Below are 21096 nucleotides of genomic sequence, written 5' to 3' on the forward strand. Positions count from 1 at the left end.
GTAATTAAATTTTAAACAATAATTAATAAATCAAGAAAAAGTATTTAATTATAAAATATATTAAAATGGACATACAAGATGTTCGAATATAAAAGAAAAAACTACAACAAGTAGTCTTCTAGGCTTAATGCATCAGGGTACTGGGTATCGGCTAGGCAAAGTGGTTGGGAGGTCAAAGGTGGAGCAACATCAGGTGCTAGCATCGGGATTTGGAGACGGGATATCTGTAAGGCCCGTAAGATCATACTCATCTTCTCGTCCTGGGCCGAAAATTGGGCTACAATCTTGGCTTCCCGTGTTGCTTGTTGGGCCGCAAGCTGACCTTTTAGGGTTGCCACTTCCTCCGTCAGGGTGATGACCTGTCCTGTGGTCGATCTGGAAGAGGAGGCACCCATCTCACGAACCCGCGCTCTCCCCATACACCAAACAACCTTGCCATAACGACGACCGAGCTTCTAAGCAACAACAACGAGTCACCAAACTAGGGATGCTAAATAGTCATCAAACTAGGAATGCTATATACCACTAGAAATCCACTTGCAAATATGATTCACTAGTCACAACAAAAATATCCAATTTCTGAAAACTGCGTTGAACCCAAGTGCTAATATTTCATCAAACACAAAAAATAAAATCCAAGAAATGCCCTCATAAGCAACAAACCATATATATCCAAACCAATTACCAACACATATATTTAAAGACAACCGATTAAAACAAATTAACCAAAAAAACAACCCATGTAAAAAGATAACGCGAAAACATAGAAGCAGCAACAGAGGAATATTTGTACCAGTAATTCTCTGAGATAAGGCAACACTCAACAAAAGCCAACGAATGCCAAGATACAAACATGTTATCCTGAATTTAATCAGAAGACCAGGTATGCTCAGATTGAGGAACCTAAGGTTAATGCACAAGAAAAATGAAGAGAAATATACTTGGAAGGGAATATTTACCACAATCTAATCACCGAAAATAATGCAGTCTGTTTTAAAATTCAACATATGCTTAGAACAAATTGCTGTCATGAACACTAACAAGACTGTTTGCTAAGAGAAACATCAAAATAATAAATCAACCAAAGATCAACTACTTATATATCAACCGGAATTACAACCCAATTCAAAAGAATTGGGGTTTAACTCCATGATCATGTCCATTTTCGCTTTTGGGAAACGACCCACTAACTGAGCAATCTAATTGAAATTTGAATTCTGATATCAAAAGTCAAACTACAAATGCGCAACATGACCACATAATCCAAGGAAGAAATTGCAGAGAAAGAAATAAAAAGACTTATGTTTATCTCCGGTATTGTAACCCCTAGCTTAGCACACAAAATTTTCTTGAACACATTAAACTTAGGAGCCAAGTCCTTTGCAGCAAGGCCACCATCAACACCAAATTCATTAAACCTACATATACAAATGTGCCATCAACACAAAGGAACATGATTTTGTTTTAATTTTTATACACTTCAAAGTGCAACCAAATTTTTGACAATCTCAACAATAAGCCTAGCAAAGTCGTCTTGCAATATAGAATACAAAGGGATACACATCAAGGCTGTAAATAATATGTAAAAGTTAAAACATTAGCAAAACCAACGGGTAAAGCACCCATAAGATACTGAAACTTAACAATATCAGGGTAGAAAACTCATGCGAGGAGTTACAAGCTATAAATTGGAACTGTAACAACTTTTATCTTGCATTCTTTTCTTTGTGAGTTAAACGTTGGCACATGTTAAAAACCTTCTCACTCTACATTGGTTAGAGCACCTCAATGGCCAATTCCTTGACTTCACATCTGTTGATTGGGACCCTATCAAGTATTTCCAAGAGAATAAAAAGAATCATCACTATGCAAGAAATTTGGTACGTGAAAAATAAGGCACATACATATGCTTGAAATGATGATCTTGCCAACAACATCTAGTATAGTTACCACATTATCCATGACTTTAAGCACTGACAAATCCTTATCAAGATCAAGTACAATTTTTCTTGTGAAGTATGCTTTGTACAAATAAATACATAGTCTTTGGAAGAGTCAACTTTACTGGCATGCACTGTGAAATTTTTTTGTCATGCATGAAAGAGGAATATACAGTGATAGAATGGTGTATGCGTATTTGGAAATGGTAGTGATCGGCTAACTGTGGCGGCAATTGTGATTGCTTAGATGTTAGCAAAATGGTACTAGTTGCATCATAAAGAGACAATGTAGTGAAGAACAATGCAAGAGAAATGATAGGCACAAACAATAGTGGTGCCTTGTCAAGTGTTAATAGTCATGAAATAAAAGAATCGAGTATTATGAAGCTATCTCATGATTCCAAAACCAATTATAAACGAAAAATCACGATTTAACGGTTATTTCAACTCTGATTTCGATTAATTTTTAAAGCTACACTCCTTGATCCTATATAAATACAATGAATGTATTCAATCTTCCTTTTAAAATATTTACACTAGTGGATTAATGAAAGTATAAATAAACTCTAAGTGTTAGTGAATCTATCGTTTTGATAGGATACGCATTATACGAAACTAATTTCAAGGATCCAACCGTCAAACTTATTTGTATATGCTTCGAGATTGCATACGCCAAAAATTGCAAAAAATAAATATGCAGAGATCAAGTAACGGGACAAAATTTTCGATGGTTATAAACAAAAAAATCACGAATTAACAGTTATTTTAACTCTGTTTTTTATGATTTTTTTACAGCTACACTCCTTGACCCTATATACAATGAATGAATTCGATCTTCAATTTAAAATATTAACACTAGTGGATACCACAAAATCTTATGTTATACTTAATGAAAATATAAATAAACTCTTGAGTGTTAGTGAATCTATTGTTTTGATGGGATATGCATTATATGAAACTAGTTTTAACGTTCCAACCGTCAAACATGTTTGTATATATTTCGAGATCGCATACGCCAAAAATCGCAAAAAACAAACATTCAAAGATCAAGTAATGAGACAAAACTTTTCGATAGTTATAAAAGAAAAATCACGATTTAACGGTTATTTTAACTTTGATTTTGATGATTTTTTACAACTACACTCCTTGACCCTATATGAATACAATGAATGAACTCGATTGTCAATTTAAAATATTTACACAAGTGGATACCACAAAATCTTAAGTTATACCACAAAGTTGTTGACTTTACATGACGAAGGTGTGCATTCATCGTGCAAAATAGCTTTGCGCGACGTAGGTGCACCTTCATCACACAAAGTAGTTTTGCATGACGGCAGTCTTTGTCCCGCAAAACTGTTTTGCTCGACGTAGGTGCACCTATGTCGCGCAAAGCTATTTTGCACAATGACCCCATCATGGCGTCGCGCAAGTTATATTTAATATATATATATATATATATATATTATAAAATTTAGTGAAAATGTGACTTTACTACCTTCAAATTTAGTTTTTGTTTTACATAAAACCCATAGTAATATATTTTTCTAACAAAAACCCGATCCGAGCTACAATAATAAATTTAAAGCTACTTAATAAATATACATACCATTCAATTTCTTAAGTGTTATACTTACAAAATGAATAAATTTAAAGCTACTTAATAAATATATATATATATATATATATATATATATATATATATATACCATTGAACTTGATGTGGTACGCATTCTATGAAACTAGTTTCAACAATCCAACCGTCAAACATGTTTGTATATACTTTGAGACCGAATACGCCAAAATCGCAAAAAACAAACAGTCAGAGATCAAGTAACGGGACAAAAGTTTTTTACGATTATAAATGAAAAATCACGATTTAATGGTTATTTTAACTCCGAATTTGAAGATTTTTTTACAGCTACACTCCTTGACCCTATATGAATACAATGAATGAATTAGATCTTCAATCTAAAATATTTACACTAGTGGATATCACAAAATCTTCATTTTATACATAATGAAAGTATAAATAAACTCTAAGTGTTAGTGAGTCTAACGTTTTGATGGGATGCACATTTTACGAAACTAATTTCAACGATCCAACTATCAAGCTTGTTATAAACGAAAAATCACGATTTAACGGTTGTTTTAACTCCGATTTTGATGATTTTTTAGAGCTACACTCCTTGACCCTATATGAATACAATGAATGAATTCAATCTTCAATTTAAAATATTTACACGAGTGGATACCACAAAATCTTTATGTTATACTTAAAGAAACTATAAATAAAATGTAAGTGTTAGTGAATCTATCGTTTTGATGGGATACGCATTCTATGAAGCTAATTTCAACGATCCAACCGTCAAACTTGTTTGTATATGCTTCGAGATCGCATACACCACAAATCGCAAAAAACAAACATTTAGAGATTAAGTAACAAGACAAAACTTTTCGACGGTTATCAACGGAAAATCATGATTTAACGGTTATCTTAACTCTGATTTTGATGATTTTTTATAATTACTCTCCTTGACACTATATGAATACAATGAATGAATTTGATCTTCAATTTAAAATATTTACACTAGTGGATACCACAAAATCTTTATGTTATACTTAATGAAAGTATAAATAAACTCTAAGTGTTAGTGAATCTATCGTTTATTGGATATGCATTCTACGAAGTTAATTTCAACGATCTAACTGTCAAATTTGTTTATATATACGTCGAGAGCGCATACGCCAAAAATCTCAAAAAACAAACATTCAGAGATCAAGTAACGGGACAAAACTTTTCGATAGTTATCAACAAAAAATCATGATTTAACGGTTATTTGAACTCCGATTTTGATGATTTTTTCGCGAGTCTTTTTAGAGCTTATCGACGGCCACGTAAATATGTAGCAGGCTCTTCCAAATTCACTATATATATATATATATATATAAGCGGAGCGTCCTCACTGATAGAAGCTACACCGTGCATTGATTTGGCACAATTACACTGTGATAGTGTTAGAGTAGCCACAACAGTGGTAGGGTGGTCTGATCGGGAGGTTCTTGAGTTTAACTCTGAATGAAAGCACCAATTGTTGGAACCAAATCTACACATTGCCACTTGTGGTAGAGATGCCCAAAAATGCTAACCTGTAAAAAAACAAACAACCATAACCAAGCCAACAATCAAATGGGGTGTGCCGATCCAAGGCTATCAGACGGTCAGGTTAGTAAGCAATATTAAGACTCAAGTAATGGACAAGAGAAATGCAGAGATTGCGTAACCAGAAGTGAACCCTAGAATAGTGTTTATACAAGTTGAGGAGAGGGCCTTTTAGAATATTAGAATCCTTATTAGACTAGGAGAATCCATGAGGATATCTAGGAAGAAGATATTGTATCCTTTTAGGAGTGTGATTACTTGTAGTTGCATGTCAATCCTTAGATTGTAAAGACTCCAAGATTATAGGAAACATGTTGATTCCTTGCTAGATTAGGTTCCTAAATTTTGCGAAACAAGCATGATTTATCTCAGCGAAGTTGACGGACTTCGCCCACTGATTCTAAAACAGGATGATGGTGGCTTCGTCGATCTGTTTAGTCAGCTCCGTAATCAAGGTTGTTGAGTCCATATTTGGACTTCTAAGGTAAACGTATTCTGATTTGCCTTACTTCAACCCTAAAAAATCATGGTCCCATTGGGTGGTTTTAAGAAAGTGGAGTGATTACAATTGAGATGAATGTGGGAGAAAAGTTGTAGTTTTTTTTTTTTTTTTTTCTTTTAAATTTGGTTCTATTTTGTTTGTAGTAAGAGATGTTGAGAGGAGAGACGTGGAGTTTGATTTTATGTTTTAATCTTTAATTGGTTTTTTTTTTTTTTTTGTGGTTTGGTATATTTATGCACAATTTAATTATATGATTATTTTTTGTCAGTTATGGGTAAAAGATTAGAATCATCTATTTCATATTTTTCATATCAATATTTCCACCGATAGATTTTAAATCCTATATTTAATGTAACTAGATAAAAGTCACACACTATGTGTGTGTTTAAATATTTGATAAAAAAAAATTGGAAAAAAAAAAGGGAAAAGTAGGAAGTGTGTGAGAGAAAGTGGAGGAGTAAAAACTATGGTTACATGTGGATGAGGGAAGGAAAAAAAACCAAAAAAATTTGTTTTTGTGAAATTACTTTAATTCCTATATATTTTTTTCTTTTATAATATTTGTTCAGTTATGATCAATCACAAGCAGCCCTTGTTACTTCTGTCCTGCTCATGATCAATCACAAACGTACAGGCCTTATTAATTAGTGAAAACGAGTCTAATTAGAGTCTTATCCATCGTGCAATTCGTCTTTTAAAGAGGAATGAATCCATGTACTCATTTGGGGAAGAAATCTAACTACTTTGCCACTTAAATTGGGTCTCTCGCAAAAGTCGATGCCTTTTCTGGCGACTATCGTTTTCCCGCAATCATATTGCACCTCGGGCGCACACTTTCATGAAGATAGGAACTGAATAAGTGACAGCATAACCCTACTTTCTCCAATCCCTAACCAATCAGCATACAGAATTCAGCCACGGCAGCTTCCCACTAGGGCATAAGTACCTTCACCTGGCAGTTTATCCCAGAAGTACAGCCTCACGACCTGAACCTCTTTCAAAGCCACGAGACAGATCTACAGAGCTTCACGCACCATTGTCATCTCCAAGTATTGCACAGCCTTTGCTTTAATCCCTAATCAATTCTTGCTACAGCTGAAAATGGCCGAAAGAGAAATGATCAGCCACAGTCATATTTCTACCGGGGGGCTAACAACAATCTCCAAACCATGAATTATTCTGAGAATTTCGGAGAAGAGTCCCCAATTCTAAAGCTCCAACCCGTTGAGAAGTAAGTTCTATGAAATAAGCTAGAGATGTAATTAATTAAGCTCAAATATATAGACAGGCATTGCTTATCTTTCTCTTGTTGATCACTTTTCTTGGTTTTTTTTTTATGTTTTACTTTGTTGTCATCATCATCACGATTCTAATCGCATTAGGGTTTGTTTTTCTTCAGATCCGTGAAAGAAGTGTGTACAGGGTCAAGTAGTAAGATTACAAAAACGGTTGAGGCGTACTGCGAATCAGGATTAGAGTTCTGGGTTGATTTAAAGGTAATTAAGATTAGATAGTTGATTTGTAGCAGCGTGGTCACCCTTTTGCACCCAAGTTCGAATCTCCTCCTTGTAGATTTTAATTAGAATGTCTTGTAAAAAAAAGTAAAATTTACTAAAAATCTTTTTTCATTTTGATTAGGATTGTCGGATACGAAGCACTTGAGTCTCATAAAGTTAACCTTCTATCTATCATCATTTCGATCTGCTTCGATATTTTGTCATGTTAACCAAAAGCAAATTTTTTTTAAAAAAAATTTTGTGTCAAGTTAACCGAGCTCAATCTTTTTTCATTTGTGTTATCAAATTTTGTCAAATTCAGTCGTCATACTTTTGGTTAACTTTCAGACAGATAGTCCACAACTTCATTTAGATCAATGGACCTACCTCAACTCACTGTGCCGGCACCCCCTCAAGGTTCATCCCCACAAGCTGATCACCTCTCAAATTTTGGCTCACAAATGCTTCTTGCAAGCAACAGTATCCAAAGAGCCAGTGACCTACTCGTTTCAGTCTCACTAGGTGCTGAAATGAACAGAATCAAAACCACTGAGCTAGCTTCTCAAGCAATGGAAGAGCTGAAAAAACTGGCTTTGGCTAGAGAGCCTCTTTGGCAAGTTGACATAGAAAACAACACTGAAATACTGAGTGGGATCGAGTATACGAGGGAATTTGGGGATATCAGCACCACATTGACGGAGATAGTGAGAATGGTTGAGGTAAGAGAGTCTCAATCTCTGCCAAACTTGGACCTTAACAGTTCTGAATATTCAGTAGGAAGTAATGAACATAGGCCAAGGGAACTTGGAGGACCAAAGCCTGCTAGTTTTGAAGCTTCACGAGAAATTGGTTTTGTCCAAATGAATCCCGCAAGCATTATTGAACTGCTAATGGATTTGGTAGGTTCTCATTTGAGAATTAACTTAATTTAATTTTTTTAAAGCAAGTTTGAACAAAGAATGCTAAAATGCTAATAATTGCTTAAATTTTGTTTGATAATTAGGGGCAGTGGTCACAAGCATTTTCTACTGTCGTCTCTAGGGCATCGATCATGGGAGTGTTGTCATCCACTGGAGTGCAAGGAAACTATGATGGAACTCTTCAAGTGGTAATATAAATGCCCTATTTATAGACACAATCGTGCATGTGTGATGACTATATATGCTCTATTGATTGGTGTGAGATTCACGTACTGTGACCCCCACACTAATTAACCGCTAACGCTAACACTCCTCTTATGTTTATTAAACCGTAAAACTAATGATATCAAGTTATTAATTGTTGTTTCCAGATGACAGCTGAATTTCAGGCCCCTGCACCTTTAATCCCAACTAGAGAAAGTTATTTTGCAAGGTATTGCAAAAATCTGGGCGACGGCATGTGGGGAGTTGTGGATGTTTCCTTGGAAAAATTGTTTCAACTTCCATCAAGAAACTTTCGAAGACAACCATCTGGTTGTTTGATTCAAGAGATGCCAAATGGATGGTCTCAGGTGACCTCACACACACACACACACACACACACACACACACACACACACACACCTATTAAGTAAAATTTTCAATTTACTTAGCATGGTTGTGAAAAGCTTAATTAATTAATTAATCTACAAAATTGCTTCCTTTTGATATGCTAGGTTATATGGGTAGAACATGTGGAGGTAGATAATACACTTGTTCATAATCTTTTTAAGCTGTTGGTCAGTTCTGGTTTTGCATTTTCCGCAAAGCGTTGGGTTGCCACTTTGATTGGACAATGTCAATGGCTGGAAACTTTAACGGCCACAAGAACTACTCGTGCAGCTGATGGAGGTAAGTAATTCTACTAAACTATTTTTTTCTGCAGCTTGGAGTTAAGTAATTCCACTCTTGCAGCTGGTGGAGGTAAGTAATTCTACTCTTGCAGGTGATGTTTCATCACAAGGAAGAAGAAGCCTATTGAAGCTTTCGGAGAGGATGGTGAGAAGTTTTTACATTGATAATATCAGCGGTTCTGCTGAGAACAAATGGATGCCACTGCCATTGGGCTGGCCAGTCTCTGGTGCTGAAAATGTAAGGATTTCAATGAAGAGTAGCACAGATGACCCTGGAAAGCCTCCAGGTAGCACAGTAGTGTTTACTACTTCCATAAACCTTCCATTCCCTCGTAAACAAGTATTCAGTTTCCTTCGCGATGAGAAATGTCGAAATGAGGTATGCACTACTTAACTTTCAATGCAGTGATGTCTTTGTAAAAATAAGCATACAAAATTTACCTTAATTTATTTTAAGTTTTGAGCCATTAATATATTAAAATCGTTGAGAATGAGTCCCACATTGATAGGAGGAGGGGTCTTGCATGAGCTTATAAGAGGTTGGGTTATTCCCTATATTGTCAATTGGGTTTATGGTAGAACCCCTCAATTTTTTTCATGATATCAGAGTAGGTTGTCCTACATGTGAAGCCAAACAGCCACACGCGCTTGACATCACCCTGTTGTGTTATCCATATGTTAGGCTTGAAAATTCGTCATACGTGAGGGGGCGTGTTGAGAATGAGTCCCACATTGATGAGAGGAGTGATCTTGCATGGGCTTATAAGAGGTTGGGCTACTCCCAATATTGCTAATTGGTTTTATGGTGGAACCTTAACTTTCTTAAAACATGACCAAACGAAAGAAAGATGATGATCATCGTTAGATCTTGTACGTACTGAAAACTAGGAGTTGGATTTGAAAAATGAAACAATTATTGTTTGTGACGGTAGCTCTATGAGACATGCCAACGTAGCGTTCCGATGAATCACTTTTAGGAAGCTTTGTACATGAAAGCATCTATTCATCTTGTAGTAAATACATATTTATATAACACACTTGCATGCTTTATTTAGCACTTCAAAAAGTTTTGATACATTTCTTCTTAATTATGAAAATACAGAAAGAGATAAGTATATGATGACTATTTTGAAGTGTTGATAACAATTTTCTTTAATTATTTATTAATTTCTAATCTTGCATCCGTAAACATAGTGAACACAAACCTTAAACCCTAAAGCTCATACGTAAGAAGTAACATTCTTGTTTTAATTATTTAGAAGGGAACTTTAACGAAAATCTTCCTGTACTGTTCACTTTAACGAAGAATCACATTTTTACACTAAAAAGTCAATCCTAGTACCATTCATTTTATCCTTTATTTTGTCATTTTCGTTAAAACTCAAAGTTTTCAAGCTCTTTTATTATTTTTCCTTATTTAGAATCCTTAATTTTCATTGACCAAAAAGAAAATTTAGAATCCTTAATTTCATGTGTAAACATCTATTCCAAAGAGATCGTGTTGATTTCCATTTACTTTGTGTATATAATACAGTGGGATATGCTTGCATCAAACCATGGCTTCGATGAATATGCATATTTTGCTAATGGCAAAACTCCAGGAAATCGTGTTTCCATATTGCGAGCCTTTAATTCCAATGTGAGTTGCAATATATATGTACCCCTAACTTTTATTTTGTTTGCCCTTTTATAAGTTAAAAATTTTTAAGATTGACTTCAACTTGTGTTAACACAAAATTTTGATTTAATTTGGAGGAATAAAGGAGGTTGGAATATTCTACTTGCAAGCAAGTTATACTGACACAACAGGCTCATACGTTGTTTATGCTCCGATCGATATGTATGCCATGACAGAGCTCATAAATGGTGGAAACCCAGATAATTTGGCTATTTTGGCTTCAGGGTTTTCTATCCTTCCTGATAAGCCAATGCACCGGGACGATACTGGCGGAAGTCTCTTGACAATTGCCTTCCACGTTGCTGCTGGAACTACAACTCAAGAACATGTGTCTGCTCATCAACATGCCAATCTTATGTACTGTGTTCTTGCATCAACTGTTGTTTCAGTTGAGGAGGGATTACAATCTACCTAATTGCCAAATCTTAAATCGGTGAGTTATTCAAGTTCTGTAGGTTTAAATTTACGAACAGTATTTTAAGTTGAGGTGCTAGGAATTCGAAGAAATTTCAATTGCTTCGCCCAATACATGGTGGAACTGATATTTAATTTTTCTACTTTTATGATTTAGGATTAATTTTCTTCAACGCTATGCTTTACATTCCTTTTTGTTCTATGTTCAACGTATGTATACTTTATTGTTTATCTCAAAGTGAAGTACCTAAAACAATAATGGGAAAAAAGCCACATAATAAGAAAAGGAAATTATTTCTGCACTTTTTTTCCCTCCTTTTGTATACCTATGTTTATTTTTGTTCCTTAATTCTCTTTTGCATTATTCAGTTAATCAGCAAAACAGAAATAAGAGTGAGGACAGAGAAAAAGAATGTAACTCACTTCCCATAAAAAAATAAGGGAAGGAGCAAGACTATACAATATGTATAATACACTAGAGATTACATTTATTATATTTCTCCGTAGAGATTACAATATGAATCAAATAACTATATGTTGTCAAGTGCAGACTCACACATGCGCATGCAGAAAGAGGAGGAGGGGGGGGGGGGGGGGGTGGTGGCGGGCGGGGTGGGGTGGAGGGGGGAAAGAGGAGGGGGGGGGGGGGTGGTGGCGGGCGGGGTGGGGTGGAGGGGGGAAAGAGGAGGGGGGGAGGGGGGGGGGGGGCGGGGGGGGGGGGGGGGGGTGGTGGCGGGCGGGGTGGGGTGGAGGGGGTGTTAATTATATAGTTGGAGTATTGAGCTTCCCCAATGGTGTTGACATTATAGATAGAAGGTCGTTAAATGTATGTAAAGCCCTCTCGAATTGTTAGTCTTCGTTGATGAGTTTAGGTCTTTGTATATCTTTTACCATGTATAGGCTGCTATGTCAGTGACCCTCATTCTTTGTTAAAGGTATGTAGGTTTTAGTTTTATGTGCCTTGGATTCGCTTGATTGGAAGTGGAAGTATATATTTATTTGCCATAAACTCGATCGACCAAAACTTTTGGCAACAAAAATGTGGGGATTTCTCTTGTTGGAATATTTATTGATTGGGAGAAATCCCATTAGGGGAGTAATGTCGTCACCTAATCACTTATGAATTGCTCCAAAATTCAATTGAAACTTGATATATTAACTGAGTATCTGTGGCGCCCCCAAGGTTTAGTGAATTTGAGTAATATGGGCAAAGGGAGTTTTCTATTCTTTTTGGACTTAAAAAAAAAATTTAGGAAGTATAGATGCATAAGTATTCGTAATAGGTTATGATGGGTAGCCACTTAGTACTACGGTTTAGTGGTATTCGTTTTTATTTGTAAGTGAAAGGTTAGATTCTCGCCAAAGGCGAAGTTGAACCACATTATTATGGCTAGCTCAGTGTGAGATCATGCCTTACTGAGAATATTTTGGAATACCATACTTTATCGAACTTATGTTCTTTGTAGTATATATGATGGATGACTATATACTATTTATGAACCTGTTTTTACACTTCTTTATAGTATATATAATGAATGACTATATGCTATGAAGATGTTTTTGAGATATATGTACTTATGTTGGAAAGATTATATTCAATGTTTTTGTGCGTATCTAGTGGTCAATGTTTTGCCTACAAGGAAGATATTTATATTGACTTTGGCCGGACGTAGATTGGTGGCTTCGGCCGTGAGATACTGATACATGATACCACTATTTAACACATTATACGATATATGTTTCATGAAAGGTTTTATGGCATGCTAGGGTTTTCGGAAAACCTATTACATATTATGCTATGAGTTTTCATAAAACTTTGGGGGTTAGTACGTTGAATAACTATTGTTTGTTTTGCGCCCCCTTAGGACATAGGAACGAGGTATACGACTTGAGCTATGAGGCATTCCCCTACCAATGACATCGTGTCATCCTCTCTACTTTGACATTATTGTAATAGCACATTCCGCTTGTATTCTGAATTAGAAGTATGCTCTGAACATGTCATGCACTATCATTATGTTTTCATTCTTGGCAGTTGAATATTATTATATTTTTTTAGTAGTTTGTATTTACTTATTACATTGCATAGTTTTGTGCGAAATTTATATGCATGTTTCACATGTTCTCGACATATGCATTCATTAAATGGCTTTCATCACCCTTGGGTGTCGGCCAGCACTTGACCATCCCGATGTCCCTCGAACATCAGAATCGGGGCATGTCACATATTTTTAGACCACATGATTATATAGCAGTTAATGGTTGAACTACTTCTTTAAATCATTAAAGAAGAAATCCAATAATCAACCGTCACATTATGTGGCCTCCAAAATGTGGTCTAAAAACATGGTATTCATAGCATTTTTCATTGACTTGATATTGGAAGGTTAGTTTCTCTTAATCCTCTATAATTTTTGATTAATTACTCTCTATATTGACTTGATAAGGGAAGGTCAACTTCAACATAGAAAAAAAAACATTTAAAGCCTCAAAAAATTTAATTAGCACACAACTCCAAGCAAGTATCATACTCTATTGTAAATACTATATATATATATATATATATATATATATATATATATTTGACATTTATGTGAGGCCCCTCCTCACCTAAAATCCTGGCTCCACCACTGTACGAGGTAGCAACACCTAGCCATTTTGCACCAAAACGGAAGTGGCAGAAGAAGTAGGGAAAAAGGGGAAGGAGGACCAAGCCACAATTAGAGATTCCTTAAGGAACTCTAGAAGGGGGTCATCTACCTTCAAGAAGGGGGGCATGAGCCATTAACAAAGATCCAAGAACTCAGCCCAGGAGGAGAGGGTGAGAATGTTAGAGTAGGTACTGCACCAAGCTGGGGAAATCTCTCCCCAAGTGTAAACACTCTTGAAACCCCAAGAACATCTCCCCCTGCAACCTTAGTATTTTCCATAGCTTTTCCTTTGAGCATTCGAGCCATTAGAAGCCTTGTTTCATTACCACCCTAGGAAACCCAGATCATCCAACCAAGAATATCATGCAACCATGAAAACTCTCTCATGTTAAACTGATAAACTTCTAGCTTCCACACCATGCATTACTTGAGTAAGCCATTATCATGCTATCTTTGAGTCACTAGTCCAACCCGGATATTTCTTAAGACGTGTTAATTCTTTCAAGATATTCCAGAACTTGGTACGAAATCGAACCAAGGGAGACAAGAGGATGTTCTTAAAACCCAAGTCCATCTCGACCTAAAAGTCCCCCACCAAAGATTGATTGAAATTCATTTTTTTTAGTTGAAAAGGTTAATTGAAAATTAAGCCACCTATACTTGCGGAAGTACATGAGTTGAAGAAAAACTTGGACCGACGTACATATGTTGTGAAGTTCATAGTACAAAACGAAAATTAATATATTTTATATAAACAATTGATCAACAAAAACTCTTATGTTATTCTATAGAGTTAGTTGAGTTGGTAAAGATTGTTCACTTACCTAAACTAAGGTCTAAGTTCTAGTTCCGCAGCCAATAATCTTTTTTAATGGGCGATCTATGAAAAAAAAAAAAAAAAGCTAAAACCCAAGTCCTTAAAAGAGGCTTGTGATATTGTTGACCCTAAAAACTACCTAGCCTACGTGGCGCGCAAACCGAGTTATTAATAAGCTAACTATGTCATTCGGTTGAATGCGGGGCATGCCAACTTGTTGGCCGAGTTCAACTAGGGAGTAAAATATGTTGATGTGGCGTTAGGTGCGCTGTTGACTTCTGCGTCTTGCCATTGCGGCTGAGGAAGGAACTCTTCTCGGCCTTTGGGTTCTAGAGCCTGAAGACAAGGCTGTTAGTTTATTTGAAGTTCACGAATCGTCGACATGGGGTTTGGTCTCAGTAATTTTATTTGTCCAAATATAAATACGCCGAACTGGTACCAGATTATATGGACACAAATACTCAAAAGAGATAAGTGTCTTGATTGTAAATGTGGTTTGACCGTCTGAATGCCGAACTCTAAAATGTACTTGCGAATATCCAGTAATTAAATAAACTTAGAGTTTCAATGTGTCGAGCCTTGTAACACCTCACTTCACCAATAAAGCTGATGAGATGACCTCTTCCAACAAGGACTAGGAAATCCCTGTTGACCAAGACTTGGATAGATAACCAGTGGGTCTCGAAGCAGTGTTGCATATCCAAACTGAAGGTGCTCATCAATCGACTGATTCTACAGCGCCAATGTTGTTTATCCAAACTAAAGATGTTGTTGGTTGCCTCCACAGTGCTGTTTATTCAAACTGAAGATTTGATGGCGGGGAAAAAGAAAATAAAAATCTTAATATGTTTGAGATGTTTGCTAAAGGCAGTTGTGTATTGAATTGGAGAGAGCTTTGAATGATGCACTCTCCTCTCTATTTATAGTAGTAATTTCCTTAATGGCCAAGGTAATATTTCACTCAGACTAGAATTCCTCAACCCAATCTGATTAGATTTTGACTGATCCTAACCCCCATAGGATTATGAACCAAGCTCTTTAATCATTTAGATTCAATCCCTTGATTCTCGACATCTCTTCTGATTCGAAGCATCCTTAACTTCTGAAGAATCCTTACTGCACTAGGATTCGACCACTTTATCCTTATCCCATCAAAACCATCTTCTGATAGGATTTGGCCGAACTCTACTAGACTTGGCCCATGGCAAAGAATGTTCCCAATATTCCTTATTGGACAAAGAACAATTCTAAGCTCCGCCAAAATGTTATTTTGGGCCCAAACAGATATGCAGTGAGCTAGGATGGGCTAAGACCCAAGTCCTCATCATTTACGTTAAAGTACACATGAAAGAAACAAAAACTGCAGCAGGAGGACGATGCTGCCCTTATATATTTATAATCCGGGATACAAAGCTCATGAAGCATACACCAACCAATCCATTTGGAATATGCTCTCAATGGTCCACATTGACATTTATACCCTGCTTATTATTGAATATTTCTCCCTCCAACCTCATTAAAATAAAAATAATGAAAAAACAAAAGAAAACAAAAAACCTGTCTAGTTCTTCAGGTGGAAATGTTGTCTCGATCATTATTGGTATCTACAATTACACTCTTGGTTCATACGACCAAAATTCAGTAACGATGGATCGTCACCGCTCCACCGCCTCTGCCTCTGCCTCTGCCTCCTCCCTTTCCCGTCGTTTATGTTGCATGCAGGTAAATTTCCTCGAGCCCGAGCTTCTCACTGCTTTACCTGAACAAAAAGGTACGTTGTTTAGGGTGAAGGAGCAGATATTTGTGTTTGGTATCATAATGGGGAAACCAAAGCATATTCCAACATCATGCGGTCGGTGTCAAATTAGACGCCTAATAGCGTTCTTGACATTAATTAATGGAATAAATGATGAAATAAGCTTATGAATTCATAGTAAAGTTAGGTAGGCTTTGATGGTCCAACCACAGCATGACAAAGGCCACCTAACACTACCAAAATCAACATCCTAATTAGTGGCAACCGAACATGATCCTCGCCGGTATATACATCTACCCCGAATTGAGCCTCCACCTAAATCTTCAGTTTGAGGTACCAATGCCATCACTATCGTAAGCATCGTGGTACAACTCACAACCAGCAACAAAATCCCCCAGATTTCTTGTTGGCACCTTTAACGTACAAACAAAAGCCATGCGAAGAATGCAAACAAATAATTTGTCTAGATCTATAGGTTGGCCAATTTGCATCAGAGAACGTGTTGTAATATATTAACGGTTGGCACACGTCCTAACAACTTAAAGTTGTGGAAATAATGGGTAAACAAACAAAAATCATAGGACGTTAAAACAAGGGATTCCGACATTCAGGGTTCAAATCCCTTTAATTTGAACCTCCTAACCTAATTTTAAGTCCACATTTGCGTTTTTAACAAAAGCGGGACATATGACACATTAGAGGTAGAGGAAAAGTGTTCGTCATCGTGGTATCAAAATGGTATCCATGAAACTCTGACTGCCCTACTTTGTTGAATTCCTGATGTTGCGGGGTAAAGAAGCCCACACGTAAAAGAGAATGCTAGAATATATGAACAATAATTGGTGCACATTCTAATAATTGATGTCCTGAAACTATGGCATACCAACAAAATCAATCATGAATGTCCCAGTTAATAGGTGTAATTAGCAAAAATATCGTAAGTAAATTATGAACAATCAACCTCAATGCATAAAGCGAACATGGGCATACCTGGGAATACAAGAAGGTTCCAAAAATTGCAATAGCAGCTCCAAGGGCATTGACGGGCTGGACAGGGGTGTGGAATATGATGATGGAGGATACTATGACGGATATACGTTTCATGGTGTTTCCTATGCTAAATGTCAAGGGAGAAATCTCATCCAGGGACATGTATGACACTTGGTTGTACAGATGATAGAAGACACTCTGAGCCGCCATCCACCTATTCGATATAATCAACAGCAACTCGTAAGTAAAGGCATTTATAAAAATACTTAGAACAAAAGGTATCACTGTATTAAATAAGAACAAACACAAACTTTGCTCCTACAGGGATTCAAGTTCCAACCAGCATTTACAACACATGGTCTCTGCAACAACACATTGCCAAAAGTTTCTGGTTTCATATACGAAATAAAAACTATGAATTGCATAAAATAATGAGTAACCAGCACCTTATAGTCAGGACTGTAAATACAGCAGCATTTCAATAATTAACACATATTTAGTACTGGTTAAAGTCCTCCGAGAAAAAGAATAGAAAAGTGATCACGGCAACTTATTATAACTATCAGCTAAACATGCCAAAGAAAGCTCAAGACCTACTACTTTGTTTGCATGTAGAAAGACTTCATGAACAGTAAGAACAAGATCATCTGATTAGATATACTTCTAGCACACTTACCTTCCAATTAACAGCAATGTGCAAATATCGAACCACACAATAAACGTATCATAGCCAGTAACAGGCCAAGAAATCACAGTTAGATGACATGTGATTACCATATCAAGTTGGGTCCAATTTGAGCGAAGGCTGTATCAAATCCAGCTTTCCACATCTGTGGTCCTTCCACCGCAATCGCAAATGGTATGAGAATTAGGAGAGACATAATAGATAAAAGAGCATAATAGTTCATTCCGCTAACAGACTTCCCCTTCATGCCCTTCTTAGAAAAAATGTTCCGAAATACAAAGGCCAAGTTTGATATCATGGCCCCCATGAATCCTGAAACAAACAGTAAAAGGACCAAATTTAAGACTCTAGAACCTTAAAGAAAAAAAATTACACTTTATACAATATAATGGCAGAGTAATTAATCACACTAAAACCCTGCAACTGGCCAGAAACTCATCCCGGTTTTTGGAAAACACTGGAAGGAGAAAGAAGCTGGCTATGACAACCAACTCCAGATAGAAGAAAATCAACTGAAATATTTTTCTTTTGGTCAGATAGAGTAATTGAAACATATAGCATGAAGAATGGAAAATTAATTTGGTTGCAGAAGAATACAAAGGCAAAGTATGTATCTTACGTGCTTTAATCTTGACTGAGGCAGCATTAGAGCCTAACTTAGCCTTATTGCACAAAACTCCCCAACAATAAAGATTTTAATTTTACCATATATTTGCTTTCTTTTCCAACGGAGACTAACAAGGATTGCAAATACCAACTCAGGAGATAATAAGATCAACAAACCAATAATTTTACAATTCCATTCCCTCTGGGACAAGAACAAAATGGTTACCTATCATGTTAAAGTTAAGCTCTGTCAAGGCAGCAAGACCGCAACCACCAATGATTGGAAGGAGGGACAGGTAGACTGACATAGGGAAGGACTCGCCCAGCAAGAACCTCGAAACCAATACACTGAAAGCTGGCTCTCCACTCTTGATGATATGGGTGAAAGAAACTGCAACCTTAGACATACTAACAGTAGCTGCTACATGCCCAATTGTATGTGCCACAGCAACCTGTTCAATGAAAATCAAACAATAAAATCACAACCCATAATCGAAAACTGAAAGAGAATTTTCAAGCAAAATGACAACAAACCACCAAAGCCTCTAAGTCATTGTTTGGCTGGAAAGAAAAACTTTAATCTCTATAACTTTCTCAACATTTGAGACCTCTCAAACTTCACCTTCTTTCCTTTATCTTAATTTTCTCAGCAACCAAACAAAATGGTTATCTTCACACAATAAAGACACCCAACAATCCTAAATGGCTCCCGATATTGAATTTTCAAGAACATTAAACATAACAAGTTAAAAACTTCACTTTCCATTATTCTCCTCCATTTCTCGGAAACCCCAAAAGCATGTATACATATATATGTATAAGGAAAACAACAACAACAAAAAATCAAAAACCCAATCCAACTCACAGGAAACAGAGCTTTCCAGAACTCCATATCAACTTTGGGGGCCTCAGCAATCCTGGTGACCCAGGAGACCAGCATGATCAAAGACCCACATGCCAGAGACAGAGTGGAGGTGAGCCATGGGAAGGGATAAGCATTCAACACCTTCTTATTGTATATATTGAACACCACGTTCAGCGCCCACCACATAGCAAAATATACGCCGATCTTCAGCTTCTTTGCCGCCTCCACTTTCGCATCGACATTCGCAAGGTCGACGTTGGACTCGATCGGCTGTGATCGGTCGGCCTCGAACGCCTGACATTTGTTCACACTTGTTCGAGTCGGCTTTGGCAACCCACCAAGACTCCTGATCGCAGACACGTGCAAGGCCTTTTGGACCGAGATTACTGATCTCTGAGTCTTTTGGCCCTGGAGAGACGGAAAAAGCAGTGATCGTTGCACCGGCGTCGGCCCTGTGCTCCGCCGCAGAAAGATGTCGGACCCGTTTGTCACGGCGGAGTATTGCTTCACAGAGCAGATCATGGTGAAAATTCAAGTGGGTTTCTATGGAAGGCGCAGAGAACAAAAAAACAGAAGAGATCAAATCACATCAAATCAATGAGGTGATGGAGCAAAAAACAAAGAACAAAAAGGAAAGAATTTATGAGTTTTGTTTACCTTTCAATGGGGTGATGGAGCTAAAAACAAAGAACAAAAAGGAAAGAATTTATGAGTTTTGTTTACCTGAAAAGGTTGAATAAGTTATACCCAGAGCGGTAGATCTTCAATATATAGTAAAGATCGAAGCTTTTCCAATAAAAAAAACAACTATGAAAAGCAAAGGAACTATTTTTCTGTTTTTTATTTATTTTTTTATGATCGGAGAAGTTGGAGTAGCTCTCAGAAAAATAGGAGATTTTGTTTTATAAAATGTTTGAATTGAATTTGTTGAGGGTTGGGTTTGGTGGCTTTGAGATCTCAGTCGGGAGAGAACAATGCTAAGTTGCTCATTTATACCAAATAGTCATGTGAGTCTCCGCATCTTTTTGCATTAAAGTATTCCATCAACTTTCTCTACTACAAAGTATTCGTTTCTGTTTCTTTTTTTTGGTCAGAGTACGTTTCTGTTCCTATAAGGTGCTTTTCTAGGCGGGGATATGCTGTGTTCTGTGTAGATGCGCACACTGCCTCGCAAGTTAGAGGTAAATATGGTAGAGTTTGTGTTGAATTGGACTTAACAAAGTCCCTAATTGCTAATGTCAAAGTTGAAAACTGTTGGTATGTTGTGGAGTATGAGGGTCTTCACCTTGTTTGTTTCAACTGTGGTTGCTATGGTCATCGTCGTGAACAGTGTCCTTCTTTGATTAGGAAACAAGCTACAATTCCTGTTCCAGATGCAGTGACCATCCAACCTATGGATGAGGGGTCAGTTCAAGATCAAGTTAGGAGCTCAAATGGTGGTAAATCAGAGAAGAGTTGCCTTACTGAGGCTGGGAAGGATATGAAGATTCATGATTCTGCCTTGATTGGGCCCTGGAGTATTGTGACATATAATCGTCGGACCAGGCCAACCAATAATTATGAGTTGGGCCAAAATGCCAGGAAGTTGAGTAATTCTGGCTCAAGATTTTGTCCCCTACATTTAGAGGATGTTGATCCGAATACTATTGATAAAGCTAAGTCTGTACATGGCAAGGAACATTTATTGGAGAATACCATGGGATTTGAAAAGAAGAAACAA

The 21096-nt window shown here is 36.8% G+C and overlaps 2 protein-coding genes across 3 annotated transcripts; one reads left to right on the forward strand and one right to left on the reverse strand.

Annotated features, from left to right (window-relative positions):
* Positions 1-7478: 7478 nt before the first annotated feature.
* Positions 7479-11007, forward strand: LOC137742867 (homeobox-leucine zipper protein ROC7-like). The gene is made up of 7 exons (XM_068482811.1): positions 7479-8000; positions 8105-8209; positions 8393-8454; positions 8806-8912; positions 9007-9293; positions 10449-10553; positions 10678-11007. Exons 1-7 carry the CDS (start codon positions 7479-7481, stop codon positions 11005-11007), a joined length of 1518 nt encoding a protein of 505 aa, XP_068338912.1.
* Positions 11008-15824: 4817 nt separating this feature from the next.
* On the reverse strand, positions 15825-20345 carry LOC137742481 (glucose-6-phosphate/phosphate translocator 1, chloroplastic-like). Of its 2 annotated transcripts, none has more exons than XM_068482363.1 (6): positions 20100-20345; positions 19377-19919; positions 18738-18963; positions 17995-18217; positions 17221-17434; positions 15825-16233 (listed from the first exon to the last, which is right to left on the reverse strand). In XM_068482363.1, exons 2-6 carry the CDS (start codon positions 19896-19898, stop codon positions 16222-16224), a joined length of 1197 nt encoding a protein of 398 aa, XP_068338464.1. In that variant the 5' UTR covers positions 19899-19919; positions 20100-20345; the 3' UTR covers positions 15825-16221. The 2 variants fall into 2 exon arrangements, with proteins under 2 accessions (XP_068338464.1, XP_068338465.1); XM_068482364.1 differs by having other exon boundaries at positions 20034-20345.
* Between the last annotated feature and the right edge of the window lie 751 nt (positions 20346-21096).

This window comes from Pyrus communis, chromosome 8 (assembly GCF_963583255.1).
Source record: "Pyrus communis chromosome 8, drPyrComm1.1, whole genome shotgun sequence".
Taxonomy (NCBI): Eukaryota; Viridiplantae; Streptophyta; class Magnoliopsida; order Rosales; family Rosaceae; genus Pyrus; species Pyrus communis.